The sequence below is a fragment of the Protopterus annectens genome, chromosome 1.part0, assembly GCF_019279795.1.
Source record: "Protopterus annectens isolate FY-2018-M chromosome 1.part0, PAN1.0, whole genome shotgun sequence".
In the NCBI taxonomy this organism is placed as follows: domain Eukaryota; kingdom Metazoa; phylum Chordata; order Ceratodontiformes; family Protopteridae; genus Protopterus; species Protopterus annectens.
In genome coordinates, this window is record NC_056725.1 from 1,690,686,431 (window position 1) to 1,690,710,685 (window position 24,255).

General features: G+C 38.3%; 1 protein-coding gene across 2 annotated transcripts in view; it reads left to right on the top strand.

The window, feature by feature from the left end:
* Positions 1 to 24,255, top strand: part of LOC122799515 (TRIO and F-actin binding protein) — a 3,126,988-nt gene that overhangs the window by 3,057,679 nt on the left and 45,054 nt on the right. For both annotated transcript variants that reach the window (XM_044068636.1, XM_044068645.1), the window contains one exon: positions 18,731 to 18,817. In XM_044068636.1, coding sequence (XP_043924571.1) covers positions 18,731 to 18,817 — 87 coding nt within the window. The remainder of the gene's footprint in view (positions 1 to 18,730; positions 18,818 to 24,255) is intronic.

The following is a 24,255-nucleotide window of genomic DNA, read 5'->3' on the forward strand; positions in this document are numbered from 1 at the left end:
GTTCATAGGTTCATAGGTTCATACTAGGCTATCTGCCCAAGGGCATTTATAAGCCTATCCCATAGTTATGTGGCTTTCGCCACCCCTTTAGTTTGAATAAAACTATGCCTATTATTTTGCTGTGCCTCTGTCAAGCAGTGACACTGAAGTAATCCCTGGGGTATATCTGCGATCTCCCATCCATTGGTCAAGATTCCTCTTGAACAAGGCCAGCGAGGTGCTCTGCCTCACATGTACCGGGATTTTGTTCCACAGCATAGGGAGTCTCTGGGTGATGAATTTGTCCCTCCAGCACGTTCTATTAATAACCGTGTCAAGGTTTAAGTCTCCTGCCCTTGTGGTTCTGAGGGATCTAGATTTTTTGAGGTGAAGCATATTCATCAAATCTGGGTTTGACATGGCCTTATATGTCAGGCACAGGTCACCTCTGAGCAAGTGGTATGAGACTGAATAGAGCTGGAGTTCTTTCAGTCGGGCAGCATAAAACATATTTTTGAGACCCTTTATCCTTTTGGTGAGGAACTTTTGGGGCCTTTCCAGCTGCTGCAGGTGTCGGGTCAGATACATTCCGAATGGGGCATTGTACTCAATCATAGGTCTAATGAGTGATGAGTACAGGGGGACGATGACCTCCCTTGATCTAGATGTGAATCCCTTCATGATCAGGTGGGCAATGTAGAAGGTTTTCCTAACTACTTTAGCAACATGAGTGTCAAACGAAAGGCTACTGTCAACCTGGGTCCCCAGATCCCTGATGACGACTTCTGTGCTCAGTGGATTGCCACCTATATGGTAGCTAGGGGTAACCTTGTTTTTCCCGAAGGGTATGACTATGCATTTCTTGGCGTTTAACTTTAGGCCATGGCTCTGGCACCAGTTATCCGTTTATGTGAGGCCCTTCTGAAGGATATCTGTGTCGGATGTGTTTTCGACTATGGCGCCCAGTTTGCAGTCATCTGCAAACTTTGTCAGCCATAACCCTCCTGTGTTTGCTTGTACTTCAGAAAAGTAGATGCCGAACAAGAGTGGACCCAGGACTGAGCCCTGTGGGACACCACTTGTGCCAGGCTTTGAGTCTGACATGGCTCCAGCAACTCTGACCTGTCACTTAGCCAGTTTGCAACCCATCTTGTGATGTATGGGTTTACATTCAAGCTGATGAGTTTTTCGATGATACCCGAGTGGGGTATTGTGTCGAAGGCCTTTGCCAGGTCGAGGTAGGCTGTATGGACTGCCTTTCCCTCATCAATGGCCTTGGTGACTGTCTCGAAAAAGTCAACCAAGTTTAAAAGGCATGATCTGCCTTTGGATCCAACCCAGTTTGGCTTTGTCAAAGTCTGCAAGTTCCCTATGTCTTTATTTATGAGTTCCATTATGATCCTCTCCATGGCTTTGCAGATAAGGCTTGTCAAGCTAATGGGACGGTAATTACCAGGGTCGGTGGAGGCACCGCCCTTGTGAAGTGGGACCACAGTTGCCGTGCGCCACTCCTTGGGTACGTATCCTGAGGTGAGGCTAAGATTAAACAGCTGTCCTAACTGCGAGTTTAATTCCTCATTGAGTTCGTGGAGCACACAGCCGGGGACACCATCCGGTCCCATGGATGCTGTGTTTTTTGCCTTGGAGAGGGCAGTTCTCACCTGGGCGTTGGAGATGTTTGGGGGGCTACAATCCTCTGGTATAGATATCTCTCCTTTTGGGGGGGAGAAGTTTGCACTGAACCTGTCAGCCAGTATGTTGGCAATGTGTGTAGGTTCAGTAATCTTCACATCATTTTGAACTAATTCTGAGTATATCTGGGAGCTTCCTCCTAGGTTTCTAACATAGCTAAAGAAGGCCTTATGATTGTCTTTTGAGTCCTTGGCGATTTTTCTCTCAAAATTTGCCTTGGATGATTTTATGAGAGCTCTTAGTTTTTTACTTATAATGATCAAAGGTGTCTTACCTTTCAAGGATTTTGCTCTATCTTGTAGTAGCTTCCTCCTTTTGTTGTAGAGCTTGTTTATGGCTGGGGTCCACCAGACTGGATGCTTGCCTTTGGTACAAAGAGTCTTAGTTTTGTTTGGGATTGCCTGATCCATGCAGTCCTGTAGGTGCTGGTAGAAGGCATTTGTAAGTGATTCAGCGGTTTGAGTAATGTTTACCACTGGCTCAGGGGCCTTAAAGGAGACCACGCTAGTTTTTAGAAGTGTGAAGTCGGCTTTTGAGAAGTTTTTCACTGTGGTCTTTTTTATTTCAGGTGGGGGCGGGATGAGGACCTCCAGTGAGATTAGTTTATGATCTGATCTCACCAGTGAGGGATATACTTCCGGTGTTGAACATTGTGATCCCATGTTCGTGATGATGAGATCAAGTATGTTTTCTCCTCTTGTGGGGATGGTGACTAGTTGTTCCATGGCATTTCAGTTTATGAACTCCAGGAACCTTTGGGCTAGAGTGTTTGGGCTTGAGTAGTGTTCCCTGTCTATATTAGGGTAGTTGAAATCACCTAGTATGATGGTGTTTGGAGATACATTTATCCCCTCCAATGTTTTCAGGAAGGCCATGTGAGGTTCCTGAGTTTGAGAGGGTAGCCTGTAACATGCTACAAATTGCAGAGCAGTCTTGCCTATGGTTAATTGCACCTGGATGGTCTCCGATGCATCGTGCGTTGCCACAAACCTTCATTTTCAACTCTGAGCAAGACCTGCTACATGTATGTAAACCCAAGACCAAATCAGGGTACAACATGAACAGCTATCACCCCAACAATTGCTTGGAATAAATTTCTTCTAGAAATCTGGACCCTCACTAATCCTAAACAATTTAAATCAGCCAGCATAAAATACTTTAAAAGTCTCTGGGCTTGAACTCCCCCTCCATAAGCACAATCTGCTAACGCCTTTAGGAAATACTCAATACTACATCACCTGGCAAACTGTTACTCTCAATATGTATTTATTGTGCTGTGTTATGAAACCCTATGTTTGAATTTTTTTATTTTCTTAATTTGTGTAAGACATATATATTGTAAGAGTCTTTTGAGAATTATGAATTTTTCTTGCTATTTTAATGCTTCTGTGTACGTGTTAATTGTATTTTAAGTGGAGCTTTTCCACCCGGGCCTCCACTGAAAAAGGGCTACTCAGCTCAGTCAGATATACCTGGTGAACAAATGTAAAATAAATAAATAATAAATAAACTCTCTTCACTTCATTACTGCAAACAAACAACTTGCTTTGCTTTCTCTTCATTATTACCCGCAAATAGCTCATTTTCATGTTTCTGTTCAACAATGTGGTAATTAATTTAAATACATTTGGTTTGCCATTTGCACATTTTTGAGAAGTGGTGCTTTCTAGCACAAATGCTAAAGAATTAATTAAAAGCAAGACAGTGTTTCTTCTTGTGTTGATAGTCATATATATATATATATATATATATATATATATATATATATATATATATATATAATAGATAGCAAGTGAGGTCTGAAGTTTGCACAATAATTCTGTGTATCTCATGGCTCTTTTTCCTCATCTCCATTACTTTGCAAAGCATTCTTATATGGCTATCTTTTTGATATCTGCTACTGCCACAAAATATTCTCACTTTATTTCTCAAATTTTCCTTTTTGCTACGACTTATATTTTGTCTTGCACACTTCCATTTTTTTTTTGTTGAATCTTTTTAACTGTGTGCTTTTAACATTGTCAGACAGCTACAGCTTTTAATAAGGTTAAGTCTTTCAATGGCCTTCTCCTTGTTTGATTATCTCTTATACTGCCTGTTAATTAATGAAATATGCATGTTAGCAAATTTGCATACTTTGACTTAGTTCTTCAGCTCATCAACATGCAGAAATGTGTTGCATTTTACTTTTCCAGGCATCTCTGCTGTTAATGCTCACATTGAAAATACAGACTGATTTTCTGGATGCAAAGCTTTAAGATTTCTGCTAAGTTGCCGTGTAGTAAGAGAATTCCTGGTAATTATATGCTGTAGCATTTTATTCTTTACTTCCAATCATATAATCTCTGGAAAACAGATATGTGCTATTCACTTCTTTAAATGTTTCTTCACTTTTGTAAATACATTTTCCCAGTTCTGATATTGTTCAACATTTGAACACAGTATTAGCAAGAAACTTCGATCCCTCATAAAATCATCAAAGGCCAGTTTCGAAAGAAAATTTGCCCTAGACACTAAAGATAATCACAAGGCCTTCTTTAGTTATGTCAGGAGTATGGGTGGAAACTCCCAGATATGCTCTGAATTGTTGCATAATGGTACAAAATATACCGAACCTACAGCCATAGCCAACATCCTGGCAGACAGATTCAGTGCAACCCCCCCCCTTCCCCCCCAAATGAGCAAATGCCTATCCCAACTGAATGTAACCTCCCTGATATCACAGATGCACAGGTGAAAGCTGCCCTCTCCAAAGCAAAAAACACAGCATCTATGGGACCCGGATGGTGTCCCAGGCTGTGTCTTACACAAGCTCCAAGAAGAACTAAACCCTCACATTAAGTCACTGTTCAAACTTAGCCTTAGTACAAGATATGTACCCAAAGAATGGCGTACAGCTACAGTGGTCTCACTCCACAAAGGTGGTGCCAAAACGGACCCAGGGAACTATCGCCCCATAAGCCTGAGTAATATGGTCTGTAAAGCTATGGAGCGTATTATCATGGAACTCATAAACAAAGACATTGGGAGCCTCCAGACACTGGACCCTACCCAATTCGGCTTTGTTAAGGGCAGATCTTGCCTCTTAAACCTAGTTGATTTCTTTGAAACAGTTACCAAAGCCATAGATGAGGGCAAGGTAGTCCACACAGCCTACCTGGACCTCACAAAAGCCTTCAACACAACACCCCACTCGGGCATCATAAATAAGCTTACCAGCTTAAATATCAACCCCTATATCACAAGATGGGTTGCAAACTGGCTCAGAGATAGAACCCACATGGTCAGAATCGCAGGTGCCATGTCCGAATCCAAACCAGTTACAAGTGGCGTCCCACAGGGCTCAGTTCTGGGACCTCTCTTGTTCGGTATATACTTCTCTGAGGTTCAGGCTAACATGGGGGGATTATGGCTGACAAAGTTCGCAGATGACTGCAAACTGGGGGCCATAATCGAATCTCCAGCTGACAAAAGCATCCTCCAAAAGGGTATCACAGAGACGGATGCTTGGTGCCAGAGCCACGGCCTCAAGCTAAATGCTAAACAGTGCATAGTCATCCCCTTTGAGAAAAACAAGGTGCCCACAAATTACCACATAGGTGGTAATCCATTAAGTACGGAAGAAGTAATTAGAGATTTGGGGACCAACGTAGATAGTAATCTCTCCTTTGATAATCACGTTGCCAAAGTGGTTAGAAAGACCTTCTATATAGCCCACCTTATCACGAAAGGGTTCACATCTAGATCGAGAGGTCATTGTGCCCCTCTACTCGTCACTCATCAGGCCCATAATTGAATACAATGCCCCTTTTGGGATGTACCTTACCCGACACCTGCAGCAACTGGAGAGACCCCAAAAGTACCTCACCAAGAGGATCATGGGCTACAAACAGTTGTCCTATGCAGCTCAACTAAAGAAACTCCAGCTCTACTCAGTTGCTTACCGCCTACTCAGAGGCGATCTATGCCTGACGTACAAAGCCATGTCAAACCCAGAATTAATGGACATGCTCCACCTCAAAAAGTCCAAGTCCCTTAGAGCTACACGCTCCAGGGACTTAAACCTCAGCACAAAAATAAGTAGGACATGCTGGAGGGACAGATTCATTTTGCAGAGGCTCCCCTCACTCTGGAATAGAATCCCAATTCATGTTAGACATAGCCCCTCGCTGACCCTCTTCAAGCGAAATCCGGACGCGTGGATGGGAAATCGCAAATTCACCCCTGGGATCTCTTCTGTGTCCCTGCTAGACAGAGGCACAGTAAACTAATCTTAAAAGGGTACCTTCTGTGATCTACTTTACAGAGGCACAGTAGGCTAATCTAGTAGGGAGGCGGAAGCCAAATACACTCTGGCTAGGCTTATAAATGCCCTAGGGCAGATAGCCTAGTATCTACCTATGAACCTATGGATGTCTTTCAGAACAGAGTATACAACACAGACCCTAAGAATAAGCTTTCATCTCCGCTAAGTTGCTTATTTACTATTAACTTTTACAGAGAATGTGTACCACATTTCCTGTGGTTATCCATTAGCATTTAAAGTTATACAAACACACCCCATATTTGACAACTGTGCTTCACCTGTGGAGAAAATATTCTGCATATTGCACAGTTACAAAACAGAGTTAAATGATGACATAGACAATCATGTAAGTGATTATGGAATTCACAATGTAAATGATTGTTAAAAGCAGGCAAGTGAAAACAAGTTCTTTTTCATAGCACAGCACGTCTTAGGACCTGTCTATACAGTGACAAGACTACCTGAATGCTCTTCATTCTGTGTTATTGTTTTACAGTAAGTTAATGTGAGATGTAATAGTTATTAGGTTGCCCTCTAGATTCATATGTTTCTGTGTAAGCACTCCACCATGTGGTTTTGCCTGTACCAGAGAAGAGATGCTAAGGAAATATTGATGTTGCTTTTCCTCAAAGGTGAAGGATAAATTTGAGCTCAAGTCTTTCTTGATACAAATGAGGTGGAGTAGTCAGAATCCTTGGCCATTTTTCACTGGATAACCCCAGCTTTGATGTAATCCATAGACCCTTAGAACATAAAAGTGCCTGACCTCAGCATTTGCTCCCCTACCCAAAAGGAAATAGCAGAAGGTATTTAGTATACCAGAACGGACTGACTTGGTTATACCTATGTAATACATTTAAGGACTGGTTAAAATGTAACATGGCTTACCCAGCTGTTGTAGTCTGTGTGTCAAAGATGATGGATGTGGTGCTCGAACCGCTTAAAGACAACCCCTTCTTGACTGAGACTTTCACACTGGTCGCCATGCTACCTGCTTGGCAGTGCATTAAAGAAAAACCTACTTCCTCAGTTTGTAGTGGTATATCACTGGACAGTCCCAAAAGCTTCACATCTTTGAGAAACAAATGTTTATGGACCAGTCTGTGACTTTAAGGGTATTAAACTATATATTGGCCCATATGATTTCTTTTTATTAGGGTCTACTGGATAAGATCAATTAAATATTAGACTATTCCTAGAGTCGTAAACTGTAGAATGTCATAAGTTCCAAGTGGCAGTTACCTGCAGCATATGTTGTCACATGGTCTGCATCACTTATCTTGTGATCTGTGTTGACAGGGTGTCAGGTAAGTATCACTGCTATAGTACTCAACATCAAGTGAGGGAATGTTTCTGTAGTTGGACATCAACCATCTATCCTGGCTTTCTGAGCTTTATAATGTCCTCTGTGAAAGACTGTCCTGTCCTGTGTTGCAGATATCAGTAAATATTTGAAATATCGAGACCCTCTAGACCGACTCATGAAATATGGAGACTGAATAACTGAAAGATGAGACTTCCATATAATAAGTCTGAGATACCATTTCTTGAAATATTTCCTTTTCTCTGAGGTATATAAGTAGAAACAGCAGTAAGCAGTCCCTAGATTTATAGCAAAAATATATATAGAGAGAGATAGAGAAACGCAGAGTCTTCCTCATTTCAAATAGCATTTATTAAAACATTCCATCTGATAGATGAGCACTTTTGTTGTCTTACAATGTAGTATTTCCTCCCTGATTTATACCTGGGTTAACAAAAGGAGTATTGTCTGATGGGTTTGGGGGGACAAGGGTCTAACCAGTGAGTGGCAAGAAGATTAAAGAGAAGATTGGAGCGGAGTGCCAGAGGACCGGCCTATGTAGTGTGAGCATTAGGTGAGCCAACTGTGAGGGACATGTAAATGAGGGCAAGAAAAGATGGAGGATGATTGCGGAATAAGAGGGGCCTTTCGATAACATGGTGTTGGGCTTTTTTGCTAAAATGGTTTTGATAATTAATAGCAAGGCAAACTATGAGTGAGGGAAAAGGGACTGTGTAAAAAAAAAAAAAAAAAGTCATAACCACTTTCAGATAACACAATCCAAAAGAAGAAATGTGTGCTCAGTAACAAACAAACCAACCTTTACCTTTAGTTTAAACATTTAGAATAAAATTAATAAAGCTGTCAATATACAGCCCAGTACCTAACCATCTAAGTGGGTCCAACCATGCCCATGGCCCTAAAATAGCCACATCAGTAGTCCCAACAATATTCACATCCACCTAATCTGTTTCAGGTAAGTATAGCTCTCTGAGTCATAATCATTCTTTACTATTTTTTCCTCCTCCAGTGAACTTGAGGGTATGAACTACTTGGATAAATCTGAAACCATGTGTATGTGGTAGCTTACCAATTGCAAAATGCCATGATGGTAATTGACCAGATGACCAAGGAAACCATAACATCCATTTTTTGACTGCTGGTGCCTTTACTATCCAGAAGGGCAGATCATAGTTTTTTCAGCACTTTCACCTATGCTTCTTCAGATCTGTCAGGAGATTAATTGCAGAACACATCAAAGACAGAAAATTCCCTGATAACTGGTGCAAATGTCATGTAAAGAATAGAAATAATAATAAAAAGTAAAAGTGAAAATAAAATTAAATATGTGTATCAAAATGGATGACAACTAGCAGTGGGAGCTGTAAAACCGAAATATAGCAAGTGGGTTCTGTAGGATGCTTAGAGCATCCTTTAGTGTTTAGTATTTAGTAGAGTGCACGGTGGACTAGTTTTCTGAGGTTCAGGACACTGTTTATGGAGATCTGTGTGTTTAGACCCAGTGTAATTCCAACCTTATTTGCCATTCCAGCTCTTTTTTTTCCCCAGGTAGTTGTTGTGTGGTCCTTGTAGTTCTTTGTTGGGTAGATGATCTAAAATGTTGAAAATGAAATTGTCATGTCCAGGTTGGCTTATGTGGTGGTTTGCTAGGGAGTTGTTCAAGTTACCATACCGTATGTCTGTGAGGTGACGTGCGATTCTGGTTTTTATCTTGTTCAGCATCTTGCCAGTGTAGAAAGCTTGACATTGTGTACACTGTGCTCTGTAGACCACACTGCTGGTGTTGCAGTTATAGTGCCCTTTACTGTGGATGAACTGGTTGTCTACAGGGTTGTGGAATCCTGAGCTGTTGCTCATTAATCTACAATAGCTGCAGTTTGGTGGTCCACAGGCAGATGTACCAAGGGTGCCATCTGTTGGTTTTTCGCTCAGTCTGTCAGCTCTCTCGACAAAGTCATGGATGTTTTTGTTCCTTCATATATTGAAACTTGGTGTCCTAGGGAGGATGGATGCTGATGATGGTGTGAAGGTCCATGGACAATGATAAATGTCACAGAGATGTCCTTGGAGGATTCTTTGGAGCTTCTGTTCTTCTTTCTGGGGTGAGGTATGGCAATTTCATTAGGAGACAAGTATATTTTAAACCTCTACTTGAAAGGTGGTACCTTTAGAAAAAATATGTTTGGGGTTAATTAACATTTTTGTCGAAAATTAATTTCTGCCAAGTATGAATAATTTACATCTTAGGAATATACAAGATATTGTTGAAAAGCACTGGCCACAGATTTTATTATATGATGATAAAACTAAGATTCTGGGTCCAAAACCTTATTTTTCATATGGAAAAGGGTTAAATATTAAAAATGTTCTTAAGACACAAAAGAAAAATGATGGGGTTTATAAGTATTAAAGAGAAAAAGATTGTTAAATGTGAGGGCTTTAAAGCTTGCCGATTTATACTAGAGGGACCTTATGTCGTAGTGGTGAGTTTTACAGAAGTATACCTTCTCCAGAATTTAGTAATTTAAGAGTAATGAGTAATGAATGGTGTTTATTTAGCCCACTGTGCCTCACATGATGCATTTTATATCAAGAAGACAGAGTGACAACTTAATGTTAGTATCTTTGAACATATTATAGATATTAAAAATAAGAAGCAACACCATGCGCTGGGTCTGATGGCTAGTCAAAGTTAAAACATATACTCCTCATTCAAGGCAATAAACAGTCAATAGAAAAAAGTCACGGAGCTGTTTAGAGATGCCACAAAACTGCAAAATGATAAAATCAAGCAGTTTATTATCAAATCTGTTAGCGCTTTCACCCGTAGGCTTCTTCAGACAGTACAATGTTACAGAAAACATATACAGTTTAAATACATGGGTGTCGCTACTGATAGGTTAAAAACTGTGTCACATGCTTAAAAAACATCTCAACTATTTAAAAAACACATTACAAACTATCTAAAATATCTAAAACATGAACTATTAATAATCTGATGTTATAAAACAATACATCATGCGGGGAACTATTGAAAACTTATGCTAAAATTTATGCAATGTTAATAAATGAAAAAAATGGTAGAAATTAATGCCACTAGGAGATGCTGACGATAATATTGATGCTGGAAATATGCTTTCTATTATGGAGGATTTACAGAAACTTGAGAGGGAGTTTATGAAATTAAAACGGTTACAGCTTCAACGTCAACACTTCGAAGCTTGTTTGGCGAAACGGATTATCCCACGAGGGTTACGGATTTTAAAAATGCCTACCTCAGGTAATGCGTTTCCTGAGCTGTTGTATAAATGGCAACAGCTCAATATTGAATTAAGTAATAATTACATGAGACTTCTGATAGAATTTCACCAAACAGAAGAAGAGACATTGAAAAGAACTGTGAATGAACTTTATAGCAGTATTAAGGGTAGAAATGTTGATGGAACTGTAGATATGTTACTGGACAATGTGATTGATAATGTAAGTCTTTTTGAAAGACGTTTGCTCGAACAGAAAAAGGGCAAAATTTTGAGAGACTTGAAAGATTTTAGCAACAACCACGTGTTTACTTGGCCCAGACCAGCTGGACATGTACAACAAATAAATGGGAATAATGCTGTTATTCAACCAAGTAGAACTGTTAATGCAACTAATATAGACAGAGGGTTAGCACTATCAAATGGCAGAACTAATAATAACAACTTGAATTTGGGTGTTACAACTGTTTCTGTTATGAATGTTGCTAATAATACCACTGAGTTAACTGGGTCCTCTGATGATTCCACAGCAGTCTCAACTCCCCCTTTAACTGTTAGTTCTGTGAATGTCAGGACTTCAACCTCCAGTGAAGGGGTGCAAGTGAATACAGCTGACGCTGTAGTGAGGAAAAAGGTCCCAGTAACAGATAGTAATTTGAGTCTAGATAACACCAATGAGACAGCCTTCCACCCTTTCCCTATAGCACAAAATCAACGATTAGGGAGAGGGAGGTCTATGAGCAGAGGAAGACACAAAAGGAAGGGGTCAGGCAACGAGATAGTAGGTCCTACCCTCAAGAAAATGTGGGAGAGGACCGCACCTCGTTAGTGATTAACTTAACAAGTAGGGTATTAACATCCTATGAATATGACATTTTGAACAAAGGTTTAAGTTTCATACCCACAGCACGTGGGGATTTAGTGGAATCAATAGTGGATTTGAAATGTTTCGTGAGGAATATACAGCTTAAATTGGATTTTCATTCTATCGACAATGGTATTAAAGAAGTGAGGTTTAAACCCAACAGTGTATATATATATATATATATATATACCCCAGTTACATCCCCTTTTAGACACTTACGTTTAGTAGAGAATGATATTTATGAATATTTTGATATGAATAGGAATTATAGATATAAGCAGAATCTTAACTTTCACCAAAGACAGGCATTGGATGCTCTGAAAATGGACCCTGGTATTGTCATTAGACCAGCCGACAAGGGTGGACCTATTGTTTTAATGGATACTGCTGATTACACAGAAAGTATGAGGTCCTTGTTAAATGAAGGGACATTTTATACACGGATTGATATGCAAATGGTTACAGAGAAAGTTTTCAAAGTTTTTGATATGTTAGATGAATTAGTGGTGACACATGATATTAGTGAGGAATTATACCACTATTTCAAGGTAAAAAATCCACAAATTCCAATTATACAGGGCCTTCCCAAAGTGCACAAGTCTTTGTATCATCCACCTATGAGGCCTATTGTATCTGGACAGGGTTGGTTAACTGAACCCATGTCCATTTACCTGGAACACTTTTCAAGGCTCTTGATTGATAGAAGCCCCCATATTCTTAAGGATAGTAAACAATTTTTGATAGAGCTCTATGATTACATGAAGCATGTGGACTCATTGAGTGACTTCTTTCTTGTTACACTTGACGTTGTAAGTTTGTTCACTATTATACCTAATGATTTGGGTGTGCAGTTCTTCCTTAGCTTTTTACGTAGTAAATCAGATTATACTAGTAAGTTTATTGATTTATTAGCACTTTTTTTGGAAACTGTATTAGTCAACAATGTTTTCATGTTTGGGGATGAACTATATTTACAGAATGATGGCGTAGCTATGGGCACATCATGTGCCAATAGCTACGCCAACATAGTTATGGCTCAATGGGAGGAACAGCATCTCTTTCGACTTAGACACTATGAGGAACACATAGGTTTTTACAAAAGATTTGTAGATGATCTTTTTTTCTTATGGTTTGGCACAGAGGAGGAATTACTGTTGTTTTTTCAGGTTGTCAACCACTCTACAGATTTTTTAAAGTTTACCTTGAGTTATTCCAAAGAAACTATCTCTTTTCTAGATGTTTTTTTACATAGACTTCCGAATGGATTAATTAATACATCTGTACATCGGAAAGCATGTTATAGGAATGCTTTACTCCATCGGCAAAGTATGCATCCTACCTACGTGTTCAATAATGTTATGAAGGGCCAAATTATGAGGGCGGCTAGGTTGAATCCCAGTGAGAATGGTTACACTGAGGAACTCAATAGAATGAGAGGGATGTTTATAAATAGAGGATATGATGAACATACTTTTGATAGAATGGAGTCAGAGGTCAGTAAGCTTAGATCTAATGTGGCCAGACCCTATTATTCTGAACCAGTTTTGACCAGTAACTTGGTACCATCTACTCCTGCAATTCCCTCTAGTTCACTTAGGGCCCCCCTTTTTTACACACAAGGTGCTGGAGCTATAAGGAACTTCTTAGAAAATCGATGGGAAATATTGATCCTTGATCCAGCTATTAGGGAAGTAGTAGGTCCAAAACCTCTGATTAGTTATAAGAACAAGCCCAATATGAGATATATGTTATGCAATAAGACACTGCATCCCACTACAAGCCATAATAAATTACAGGCTTCGAACACAAATCCATGTGGACATTGTAATCAGTGTATTTTTATAGATACTAGGATTTCCTTTGTACACCCTGTTACCCAATATGAGTTCAAACTAAATACGAATACTACCTGTATGAGCTCCAATGTGATCTATCTGGCTAGGTGTTCTGCCTGTACCTCGTTTTACATTGGCAAAACGAACAGAATGTTTAAAGAGAGGATCAGGGAACACATGTATCAGATTAGGATGGGCAATGACACTAACGCACTAGCTAGGCATGTGAAATCCACTGGTCCAGAACACACGTTTTTATTTTGTGTTTTACAAGAGGTTTATTCCAGTAGTAGGGGAGGTGATTTTATCAACTACACCTTAGAAAGAGAGATGTCCTGGATAATAAGGTGCAGGGCTGATAAGCACCCAGGGTTGAATGAAAAAATACATATAGCACCAGTATTAAAGAAAAAGAGATGTTATAGACCTTAGTATATATAATTATATATACTGGCTTTAATTTCTACCATTTTTTTCATTTATTAACATTGCATAAATTTTAGCATAAGTTTTCAATAGTTCCCCGGATGATGTATTGTTTTATAACATCAGATTATTAATAGTTCATGTTTTAGATATTTTAGATAGTTTGTAATGTGTTTTTTAAATAGTTGAGATGTTTTTTAAGCATGTGACACAGTTTTTAACCTATCAGTAGCGACACCCATGTATTTAAACTGTATATGTTTTCTGTAACATTGTACTGTCTGAAGAAGCCTACGGGTGAAAGCGCTAACAGATTTGATAATAAACTGCTTGATTTTATCATTTTGCAGTTTTATGGCATCTCACTGTTTATTGCCTTGAATGAGGAGTATATGTTTTAACTTTGACTAGCCATCAGACCCAGCGCATGGTGTTGCTTTTAGTTTGCCTTATTTTCATCTTTTTTTCCATTGCTATTGCTGGGTCACTGCTCCGTTGTTCTGGTGGTCTCATCTTTTGCGTATTGTGTATTAAAAATAAGAATATTAATAATACCTTATACAAACACTTTGAAGTTTGTATTGTTTAATAATTTTTTTTTTCATTGTTGAGAAAGTTCATAGATCCTTTAAAAGCAGTAATTGGGAAAACACCTTTGAATATAAGGAGTTAAGATGGCAGCTTTTCCTGAATTCCCATGTTTTACCTGGTCTTAACAGTGCTTTTTCACTTAAAAGTGTTTTAAACCTCAGGGTTGCTAAATTATGATTTTTAAGTTTTGTAATATGGATAGTTATAACTTAACACATTTTTATAGTCATTTATTTAAATATTCATATATTTTATATATTATGTTTATATATCACTATCATACATTTTTTTGGTAATGTTGATTTGTTTATTTTAAATGATCGTTTTTCTAATTTTAATATGCATGATTGACGATAAATAATAACTTTGTTTTTTGTATTATTAGTGGTCTTTAAATGTTTTGTGCAGCCAGAAATTGTAATGTTATATAAGTGGGTTGTTGTGTGATGTCACGTGGTTCTGATGAAGTTTTTATTTAGAAGAAAGCACTTAACCAAGTTATTAAAATGGGTTTTTAAGTTTGTCATGTTTCTTTACAGTGACTACATTAATAGCACCTAGTCTTTAGTCACTCTGTCTTCACCACTTTTTTTTACTGCCAGTCTATCGATAATACCTTTGCAACCTCCAGAGCTATAAGTACCCAATTAGGGATTCATTTTTCTATTTTATTAGAGTTTTTGTGTTCTTACATTCCTCTTTTACATATTTTATTGACTATGATTTGATGATCTTTATGAGACTGATGATTATCCCAGGAATAGTCACCAATAGCTGTGCTTGTGGCCAACAAATACCAGAGAAGGACTTTTGCCTTCTGTTCTGTTTTGGTGACTCTTATAAAACTGTGCATAAGGTTTGTGTTTTGTTTTGTTTTACAAAGACATTGTAAAAGAAAATGTATAATTTGCACACTTTTCTAGAATGCAAACATTTCCCACATTTATTTTTTTTTTATTTTCTGTTATTTTTGTTGTATTTGCTAACCAGTGTAGAGCAATGATCCCCATGAGCCTGTTTCAGATTCTGCTAGCGATCCCTGTCTGGTTAAGTGACTTGCTTAGTGTCACACAGTTAGGAAAATGAAGCCTGAGAGAGCCAATCCATGGACCACAAGAAACAGCTCATTAACAACTCCTCTGTGCTAATTGCCAGCCCTGCCATATTAAGCCAAGAGACAGCTGCTTCTGTTGGAAGGAGAGTCGTCTTTGGAAAACACAAGCAGATTATCTAAGCTTCCAAAATTGGGCAATTTGCCAGTAACCAGAGCTTTCACAGGTAGGTAATTCGAGGCCTTTGTGACCCTATGAGTCATACTAAGATCCTGAGGGTGAGTCTTGCTAGCTCTAACTGCAGTGTCACCTACTTTGGTATCACCAGTTGCTGTTTCCCTTGAGGAGGACAGTAACGGGATTTAGGCTTCTCAGTTTTACCAGGATAATGAAAAATGTCACAGCTTGATGCCAGTTCTCACGCAGCCACAAAAGGCCATTTTGTACTTAATGCTTCCAGAAACTGTTTTCCTGAATCAGTATTTAAGCTACTTTTCCACAAGCCAATCTTGTATATTTTAATAAGAAAAACATTAAATTGACTGAACTTCTGCACTGCAGCTGGTAGATCTAGCACTCAAAGCATCCTTCCCACTGGCAAGTCCAGACCATGTATTTTTCAACTGTCAGCATTGTGTTGAAGAATGTGTGGTAGATAGCAGAGGATTCATGTTCTTCCCTTCCCTTGTGAGTGAAAATTCCAAAGCAAGGACAAATTTCCCTACCAAGGAAAGAAAAGAATCTTCTCTGGAACAGCATTCAGAATCAGATGTTGGAGAGGAGTTGTTCTTGGTCCACTCAGCCCAAATGTGTGCCTCACTCAGCTTTGACACTGAAGATAAAGAATCATTGTGATGAGGTCTCACCCCATCTGGAGGATGTGTCCTTTGGATGGATTTTTAATTTAATGCAGGGGCACATTAAATATGGAACAAAGTAACTTTCCTACTCCCACAGATGTTATTTAATCTCGCTAGGTATCAAAGAACCTAAATATCTGGTCATTTCTCCATTAATAAAGACATTCAAGGAAGCTTTTGATATGTCATTAGAACCTGTGCTGTAGGCATGGGGTCAGAGCTAGAGCAAGCTAACAACATTGCTGACCAAAAATAAAAAGGTGTGTACTGGATAGATTCAGATAGAAAAATATACGTATAGGTCATAGGTAGTTACCAAACATGAAGTCCAAGAAGTCATTAAGAAGCCTAGCCTAAATTCCCAATTGTCCCAAAGCACTGTCTGGTTACGTGATTTGCAGAAGGTCACACAGTAGGCAAGTGATGGTGGAAAGATTATAACCCTGTACCCTTGGAACAAGAAGTAGGTTATTAACAAGTCAGAGCTTTAGTCTTCTGTGCTAACTGCTAGACATATCTGCTGCTTTGGGTAGTAGAGCTGTTAACTGACAAACCCATCTCCTGCAGTGTTAGTGTGGCACTGTAAGGAAAAGTGAAGATTTGTGTGAGGAGATTACTGATGTAGCTTTAAAGGAGTACCATTCAAAACCTTTACAGACCACCCTACAGGTAGTGTCAACAGGTATAGAAAGTTCACACATCCCACCAGTCCTCATCTGTAAGCCATACAAACTCATTAAAGTCCTTAAATCCTTGCCCACTCTAAATATGTGGAGGATTCCTTAGTCAGCAAAATTAAAATGAGTCAGTCTTTACCTATGTCTGTGCCTTGTCAGCCAGCAAGCAGCACTGGATGCCTGTGGTTTTAGCACAGCTAAGCAAGCAGCTCACAAAGAGAAATAGGCAGGCTGCCAGCTACAGCAAGCATCTCCACTGACTGCATAATAAATAGAAAAGATGTGACCATGCCTTTTATAAGGTATGTGCACACAGCATTGAGGCTCATAAAAAAGCGACCATAAATCACAAGAACATGGGAAAACACCTAATTTACTTAAGTTTGTCACCTAAATTGAAGGTATTCCTCTTGTACATCTCATTGCTGTCTCATTTATATATGTTTTTCATAACTGACTAAAATTAGCTATGCCTAAGTGCACTTAGGTGCAGCCTGCATAAACTCACATTATGCATAAGCACAATGTCTATAAATACCACCCTTAGTCAAGTGAAGTTATCCGGTGGTATAAAGAAGGATTACCTGAGACGCATGCTTATTGAAGCTAATTACTGCCAAGCAGAGCACCGTTTGTGGAAGGCAGGACATTTTCAAACTGGAGAAGAGGTGCTGTGAATAAGGTTATACCATGATCAAGTCAAACTGAACTTTGAATGTATATGTAAAGAAAATATTTGGCAGGAAACAAGTAGCAATTCTGTTTTTAAACAGTTGCCGGGAAAGCAGTTGTAGATAATGTAAAAGGTTTACTATCAAAAAATCGAAAATTAAAAAAAAAAAAGGGTATGAATGTTCGAATTTTAACATCGGAAATGAACATTTCCATATCTCCCTAATGTCGAAAACAGCTGTTAATTGTCGAAAATGTCACACGCAACATTTTCGACAATTAACAGCACTCCCACCCTTCCCTTAACTCCCTACCTAACTAGCCTAAACTCGCATCTATGCAGGGGGGCAAGCCCCCCTGCACCCCCCTGTGGGGGGATGCGCCCCCCACACACCCCCAACTTAATATTCCAACTCCGAGATCGCACTACAGTGAGGAAAGGGATGTATTTCCCTAACCACACTGTACCGTGATCCCCTTACATGAGCGAACGCTATAATTGCGAATGTACAGTCCATTCGCAATGATAACGTTCGCTCACACAACCTGCTGAAATATGAAGTGTTCGAACATATGTTGTTCAAATACTTCATAGCCGTGCAATTGCACAGCGACATTTTGATAGTAAACCAATGTAAACTTCTTGCTTGTAACATTTTATAATTAAAAAAATAATAGTCTAAGGAAAAACTCAGAAGATTTATTTTATTTTATTAATCTTTGTTTGCTATGAAAGTCCAACTGGGCAAGGCCAGCTTTCAGTAAGACCCCAGGAAGAAAAGCTAGTAAATGGCATTTACATTTACGATTTCACTACATATGATAAACAGGAAGTCCATTTACAATAGCAAAACTAATAATATACAGAAGTAACAATGCTTGAACTAAATTTCAGTAAAGAAAAGCAATATTTGATGGTCATTAAAGTCTTTAAGTATGTGTACTGCTTGGATAACCAGTCTGAATATATGGTATTTGCAGTTGAAAGCCTCTGATAATGACAAAGGAAAATAGGAAGTTCTACTTAGCCTAAGTTACAGGAAGACTGGAGCCTCTGTTAACATGCACTGTTTACTTCTTCAGTGTATATATTAGTTTATTTTCTTATTTTTCTAGGAAAGTAAAAAAGTAAGTAGTATTACACTATAATTGTGTAGTTTTTAAGTAGTTTTGTTCTGCTTTATCCCTTGGTAGGTATCATTGAGAGTGAAAGAAAATGAGTTACAGTACATGAAAAAGGAGCTTCAGTGTCTACGAGAAGAGCTACAAACCTGGCAAAGAGTAAGTACTTGTGTGCACATGCTTTTTAAAATGAAATGGCTCATCAGAAGTCCGGGCTCATTCCTAGGAAAACTATTACCTCAGTTATCATCCAGACTCCCATACTTCTCAACTATCCCTTATTTTTGCCTCATATTTTTGCCTTGTGTCATAAAATGTTTGATTTTCAGGTAAGTCACTGAGAACAATAAGTCGATAATGCCAGACATTAGAGTTTCATACTTATTGTTGAGAAAATTATGCAGATACAAAACCTGTTCTTATAAACTTTAAGTGAACTTGAGCAATATTTTAAAACTGACCCTGATTTTTGGCCTGTGTACCGCAATTATTCTTGGCTTTGTCTACAATTCTTTCGCAAAGAAATTGATAGCAGCAATTATTCAGCAAAATTCACCTGGGTGCAGTCTGAAAATGGCAACAAATGTGGACTAATTTTCATTTGACAAACTAGAAAACGCAGCTCTTGATTAAAAACTTAGTAACTCTTTTTGTTTGCAAATTTGTTTTGTTGCAATATAAATAGTTTTGTATGCAATGAGGAGTTGAACATTAAAATTAAACTTAAGCATGCATCTTCGTTTTTTCCACTGGTAACAGTATAATGAGTGCAAGGAGTTACTATATTCCTAAGGTGCCATTCCTCAGATGAACAGATAATTCACAGTTCCATCTGCCAGAGATGGTAGTATATAAGGGTCTATATTAGAACATCGAAGTTTCAAAACTTCGAATGTTCTAATATCGAACCCTATTCAGCGAAAGGTGAAAATATCGAAGCAACAGAAAACCAAATTTTTTCCTAGGGAAAGAATTCAGTTGTCTGTTTCTGTTGCTTCGGTATTTTCAGCACTGTGGTGGAAAGTTACGGGTTGGGTTCAGGTAAGTGTGCGATTGAGTATGAGTTAGGGTAGTTAGGTATGTGTGTGATTGTGTGGACGTGAGGGTTAGGGCGCAGGTTAGGTATGTGTGCGATTGTGTGGATGTGAGGGTTAGGGCGGGTTAGGTGAGTTAGGGTTAGGGCGTGAGTCTGGTAAGTGTGCGATTGTGTGGACGTGTGAAGGTTGGGGCGAGATAGGTGAGTTAGGGTTAGGGCGCGGGTGAGGTGAGTGTGCGATAGTGACGGACCTTAGGGTTTGGGTTAAGGTAATTGGATAGTTAGTGGTGTGTGTATAGTTTAGTGTAGGGTTAGATGTAAGATTTTAGGTGTATGTGTGTGGATTGCTGTTTGTTTGGTGTGCTTGTGTTGTGTGTATGTGTTTTGGAAGAGCAAATTTTTTTTCCCTAGGAAAACATTTGCTGTTCTGTATTTTCGATGTTTTCAGCTTTCGCTGAATAGGGTTCAATACTAAAACATTCAAAGTTTTGAAACTTTGATGTTCTAATATAGACCAGTATATCATGTAGATGTTAACTATCCAGAGGCACTTATCAAAAATATTTTGTTAATACATTTCCGAATCTATGCCTTAATTCAGGAAATGTAATGTGTATTACATTACACAAATGTTACAGTACCTCAAATTTCTCCATTTCCTTTCATTAGTTGTACATTTTTTTCTTCCTTTATTTCCTTTTAGTGTTTATACCCTTTTTCTTCCTTTAATACTATCCATGGTTTACCTTCTGATAAATGATTTCCCCCACCTCTGTTTCTGTGTGATAAAATAATATCTAATTTTGAACTGTATGTTTAGTGCAGTAGTTAACCCCAGGAGTAGCCCAGCACTCATTCTCTGTCATTCTTCTTACTACCCTTAACACCGTTCTCCTTATACATTTTAAAGCTCTTAATGAAAACAAGTAATGCAAAATACATGTGTATCTCTAAATGAATTACCACATTTTGCCTTTAAATGTAACTCTCTGTCTTAGGTGTGTCTTTATATTATTCTATATTTTACCTTTTCACATTAGGCATACTGTCCTACAGTTTTTTTTACAAACCCTAAATATATTTAATAGATATAAAATATTCTCCCACCCTCTTCCTTTGCAAAAATATTGAGTTCCCTCTGATTTTTGAAATCATCTTCTTACGCATTTAATGTTCTCTATGCCTACCTGTTATGTTCCAGTCATGCCACATTGTCATAAGGCATCCACATTCACTCACCCCATATACTCTCATATTACTAGTGCATAGTGTTCACAAATTCCTCCACAGATGACATCACTAAGCTCCATTACTGTCTTTATGCATGCAGATTGCTTCTAGCATGAGTAAGTTTTGAACAGAACTCCGCTGTTGTTCAGTTGCAATGGGTTGGATAGGTTATTTTGTCAACTCTGCTTCTTCTTAATTCAGTTCATTTCTGTACTGCATTTATCCAGTGTACTCCATGTCTCATTTATAGTTTTGGTGCATCTAATCTAGTTTAATTGCGTCCTGCATTGTATCATTCTTTGCATGATTTTGTAGCTGTACTTTGCCTTTCTCCACTGAGTTGCATTTCACTTCGTATATCACAAGATTGTGGCTGAAAAGGGGCCACAGAGCTCCAGTTCTAAGTGTAAAATCCAAGATAAACTGTAATCACAACCTAGTTATTCACAATTCTCTTCTTTTCAGAACAAAATGCTGCAACAAATGCTAGCAGAGGTAAAAAATATTAAATACATAAACCATTAATTTACAAAACTCCTCCCTTCCAATTTTGTTTCAGCTTGTTACTGCGTTCCCCCAGTTCTACATCTCCAATCTCCTATACCAATAGCTACACAGTAGTTTTATCAGATGGAAAACTACCACTTGTGTATTTAAACAAAATACCTCATTTTATTCTCATTAACTTGCAGTGTCATTTATTTCCTTTGTAATTGTATGCAACCCTTTATGCCTCATTATTTGTTAATTAGTAACATAACTTAAGTGCACATTTTCATAGTTAATCAGCCTTTTATCTATATTGCTGTTTTTTTCAGTTATTCTCATCAATGACAAACCAATAATGTATTGCTGTACAGCATACACAACATAAACGCAGAGCAGCCCTGTTACAAACACAGGCATTCTCCTCAATATCTTTTGGGTTGTGTCCTCTTGTGGTTCACACATTCACAGCACTTTTATACAGCAGCCTTACTAATATTCTAACCTCCAGGTCAACCCTGTAATCTTTCATCTTTTTACTTAGCACTTCAGTACTCACTTTATCAAATGGCTTTTGTTATTCCATTGTTACCACACACCCGCTAACCTTTATTTCCCTAAAACAAAACAAGCCTCAATAATGCCAAAATCTGATGCTGTTCTTTTCATTCATTCCTTAACTATTGGGTCTCAGATCTGACTCGAACATTTCTACCACATCCTTGGATCCAAAACTCTCAAGCTCCTTCCTTTACCCATAATTCCCCACTAATCTAACATACCTCAGATCTCGTTTACCACCGTTCAGCTTCAGACACGGATCCTCTCGCTCTCAAGCTTTTGCTAGTTTTTTTTTCTAGCATAATCATGAGTTTAATATAAAAACTTCTACAACACGCTGTAGTTTTATTTTCTTCTACCTCCCTTGTTTTCTTGCTAGCTTTCCTCTAGCATTTCTTCTGTACAGTTGCTACTGATTTCTCGGTACTTGCTGGTACATTACTATTTAACATTTCTATATTTTAAAGCCTTCTTATTTCTTGCACTACCATTGTTGGGAGTTTTTCTTCTTTTCTTTAAATTAGTAGTATTTTTGTACTTCACTTCAGGACTTAGCTTAGTTAGGCAGTATGGCTGACAAGCCTACCACTTTAAAAAAAAAAAAAAAAGTATCACCTGTGGGCAAAAAGTCCCAAACATGGATACCCACAGGGAATGTGTATATTGTTTGGGAGCCACACATTTAGATGTGGATTGCTCTATTTTCTCTGGGTTCAGTTCCAGGGCTCTCACTGGCAGGAGGAACAAGCTGATATTGAAGAGCCTTTTCCTTTCTACTTGTTCAACTTCTGCTTCTGTAGCTGGTGCTCAAACCCTCCCTAAGAAATTAGATAAGGGGAAGTCAGGCTCCACTCCCAAAGATAAAGAATCTCACGAGGTCACTGGATTGTCTTCCTCTTCAGCTCCTTCTTCAGAGTTGCCAGCTAAAAGAAGAGTCAGTGGCAAGTGCAGGGGGCTAGAATTGACTCTGAAGCTATCTTAGCTATCTCTTCCTCTCAGGCCTTCAGCACTGGACAACTCATGTCAGACTCGTTCCTCTCAACCATACCAAATTCCTCTGTATTTCCCAGTTTTGCGATCAAAATAGTGGGGTACCACAAATTCCTAAGTGGCCCCTTCAATTCCCAGTTTTTTTATTTACAGTTTTATTTACAGGCCGAGAATCAGTTCACAGGGCTGTCACACAAGCTGCTTCAAGACAGGATAAATCCTCCAACAGCAGATGTACAGTCTTTTAAATTTGTATATTTTAGAAATGTTAAGGCAGGTTAATACTAAGCATCAATGAAATAAAATAAAATCCAGTACAGTTTGCAATCCATTAAAGTTCATTTTATTTATAAAGCACAAAGTATTTAAAATTGTTTCTCACCCTGCCAGGCCACATTTCTGCATTCTGACATCACGTCACTCAGCAACTTTACACATTCAAAAGGTGAATGTATGCTATCTGAAATTATTACAAAAAATGATCAATAGTGAATACATCTTTAAGAAACACAGTCAAAATGATTAGGAAAGTAAATGTATCCTTATTAAAATAAACACATTGCAAAACAATTCTACAAAATGAAATCATGATATAGAAACAGGAAGAGACTAGATCCTGAAAGGGCACCAAAAATGGAGACATTCATCTTTCTACTCCATTCCAAGCAAAATGAATGTATAAATGTCACAGAATAATATTACACTAATTATTCAAATACTTAACTAGTCAATATCTGAACCATCACTCAGAGAACATTAAATCTACGACTACTTAAAAATCATTTATAGAAAGTCAGTGATGGTCACTGTTGTATAATAAAAGAAGAAACCAACAAACCAAAGATGTGAAAGGTAACATTGGTACAGTGTACATCTGTACAGGCCATAATTACTTTCACAGTTTCACTCAGTATTAACAGAATATCGGTAGTAACTTTGGGCTTGTTTATTGGTTTAAAAGATTTGTTACGTTCCACGCAAGCTAAAGTGCATTTGTGTGAAGCGGCCTGTGCAGTTAAGGATAATTAATAAAACATCATGAAAGGTTCAGTAAGTCTACACTTGATACAGTAACCAGAAACAACTTTGAAATACATTCAAAAAAACATAACCCGTACATATTTCAAAGTTGTTAGTGGTTACTGCTTCAAGTGTAGACTTACTAAGCCTTTTATGTTGTTTTATGAGTAATGGATTGTCTTCATTTCTACCTGTGAGACTATGTTACTATTTTGTTTAACTGCAGAGAAGGATAATTAATATTTATCAAAATTTACTGCCAAAAGTAATGAGG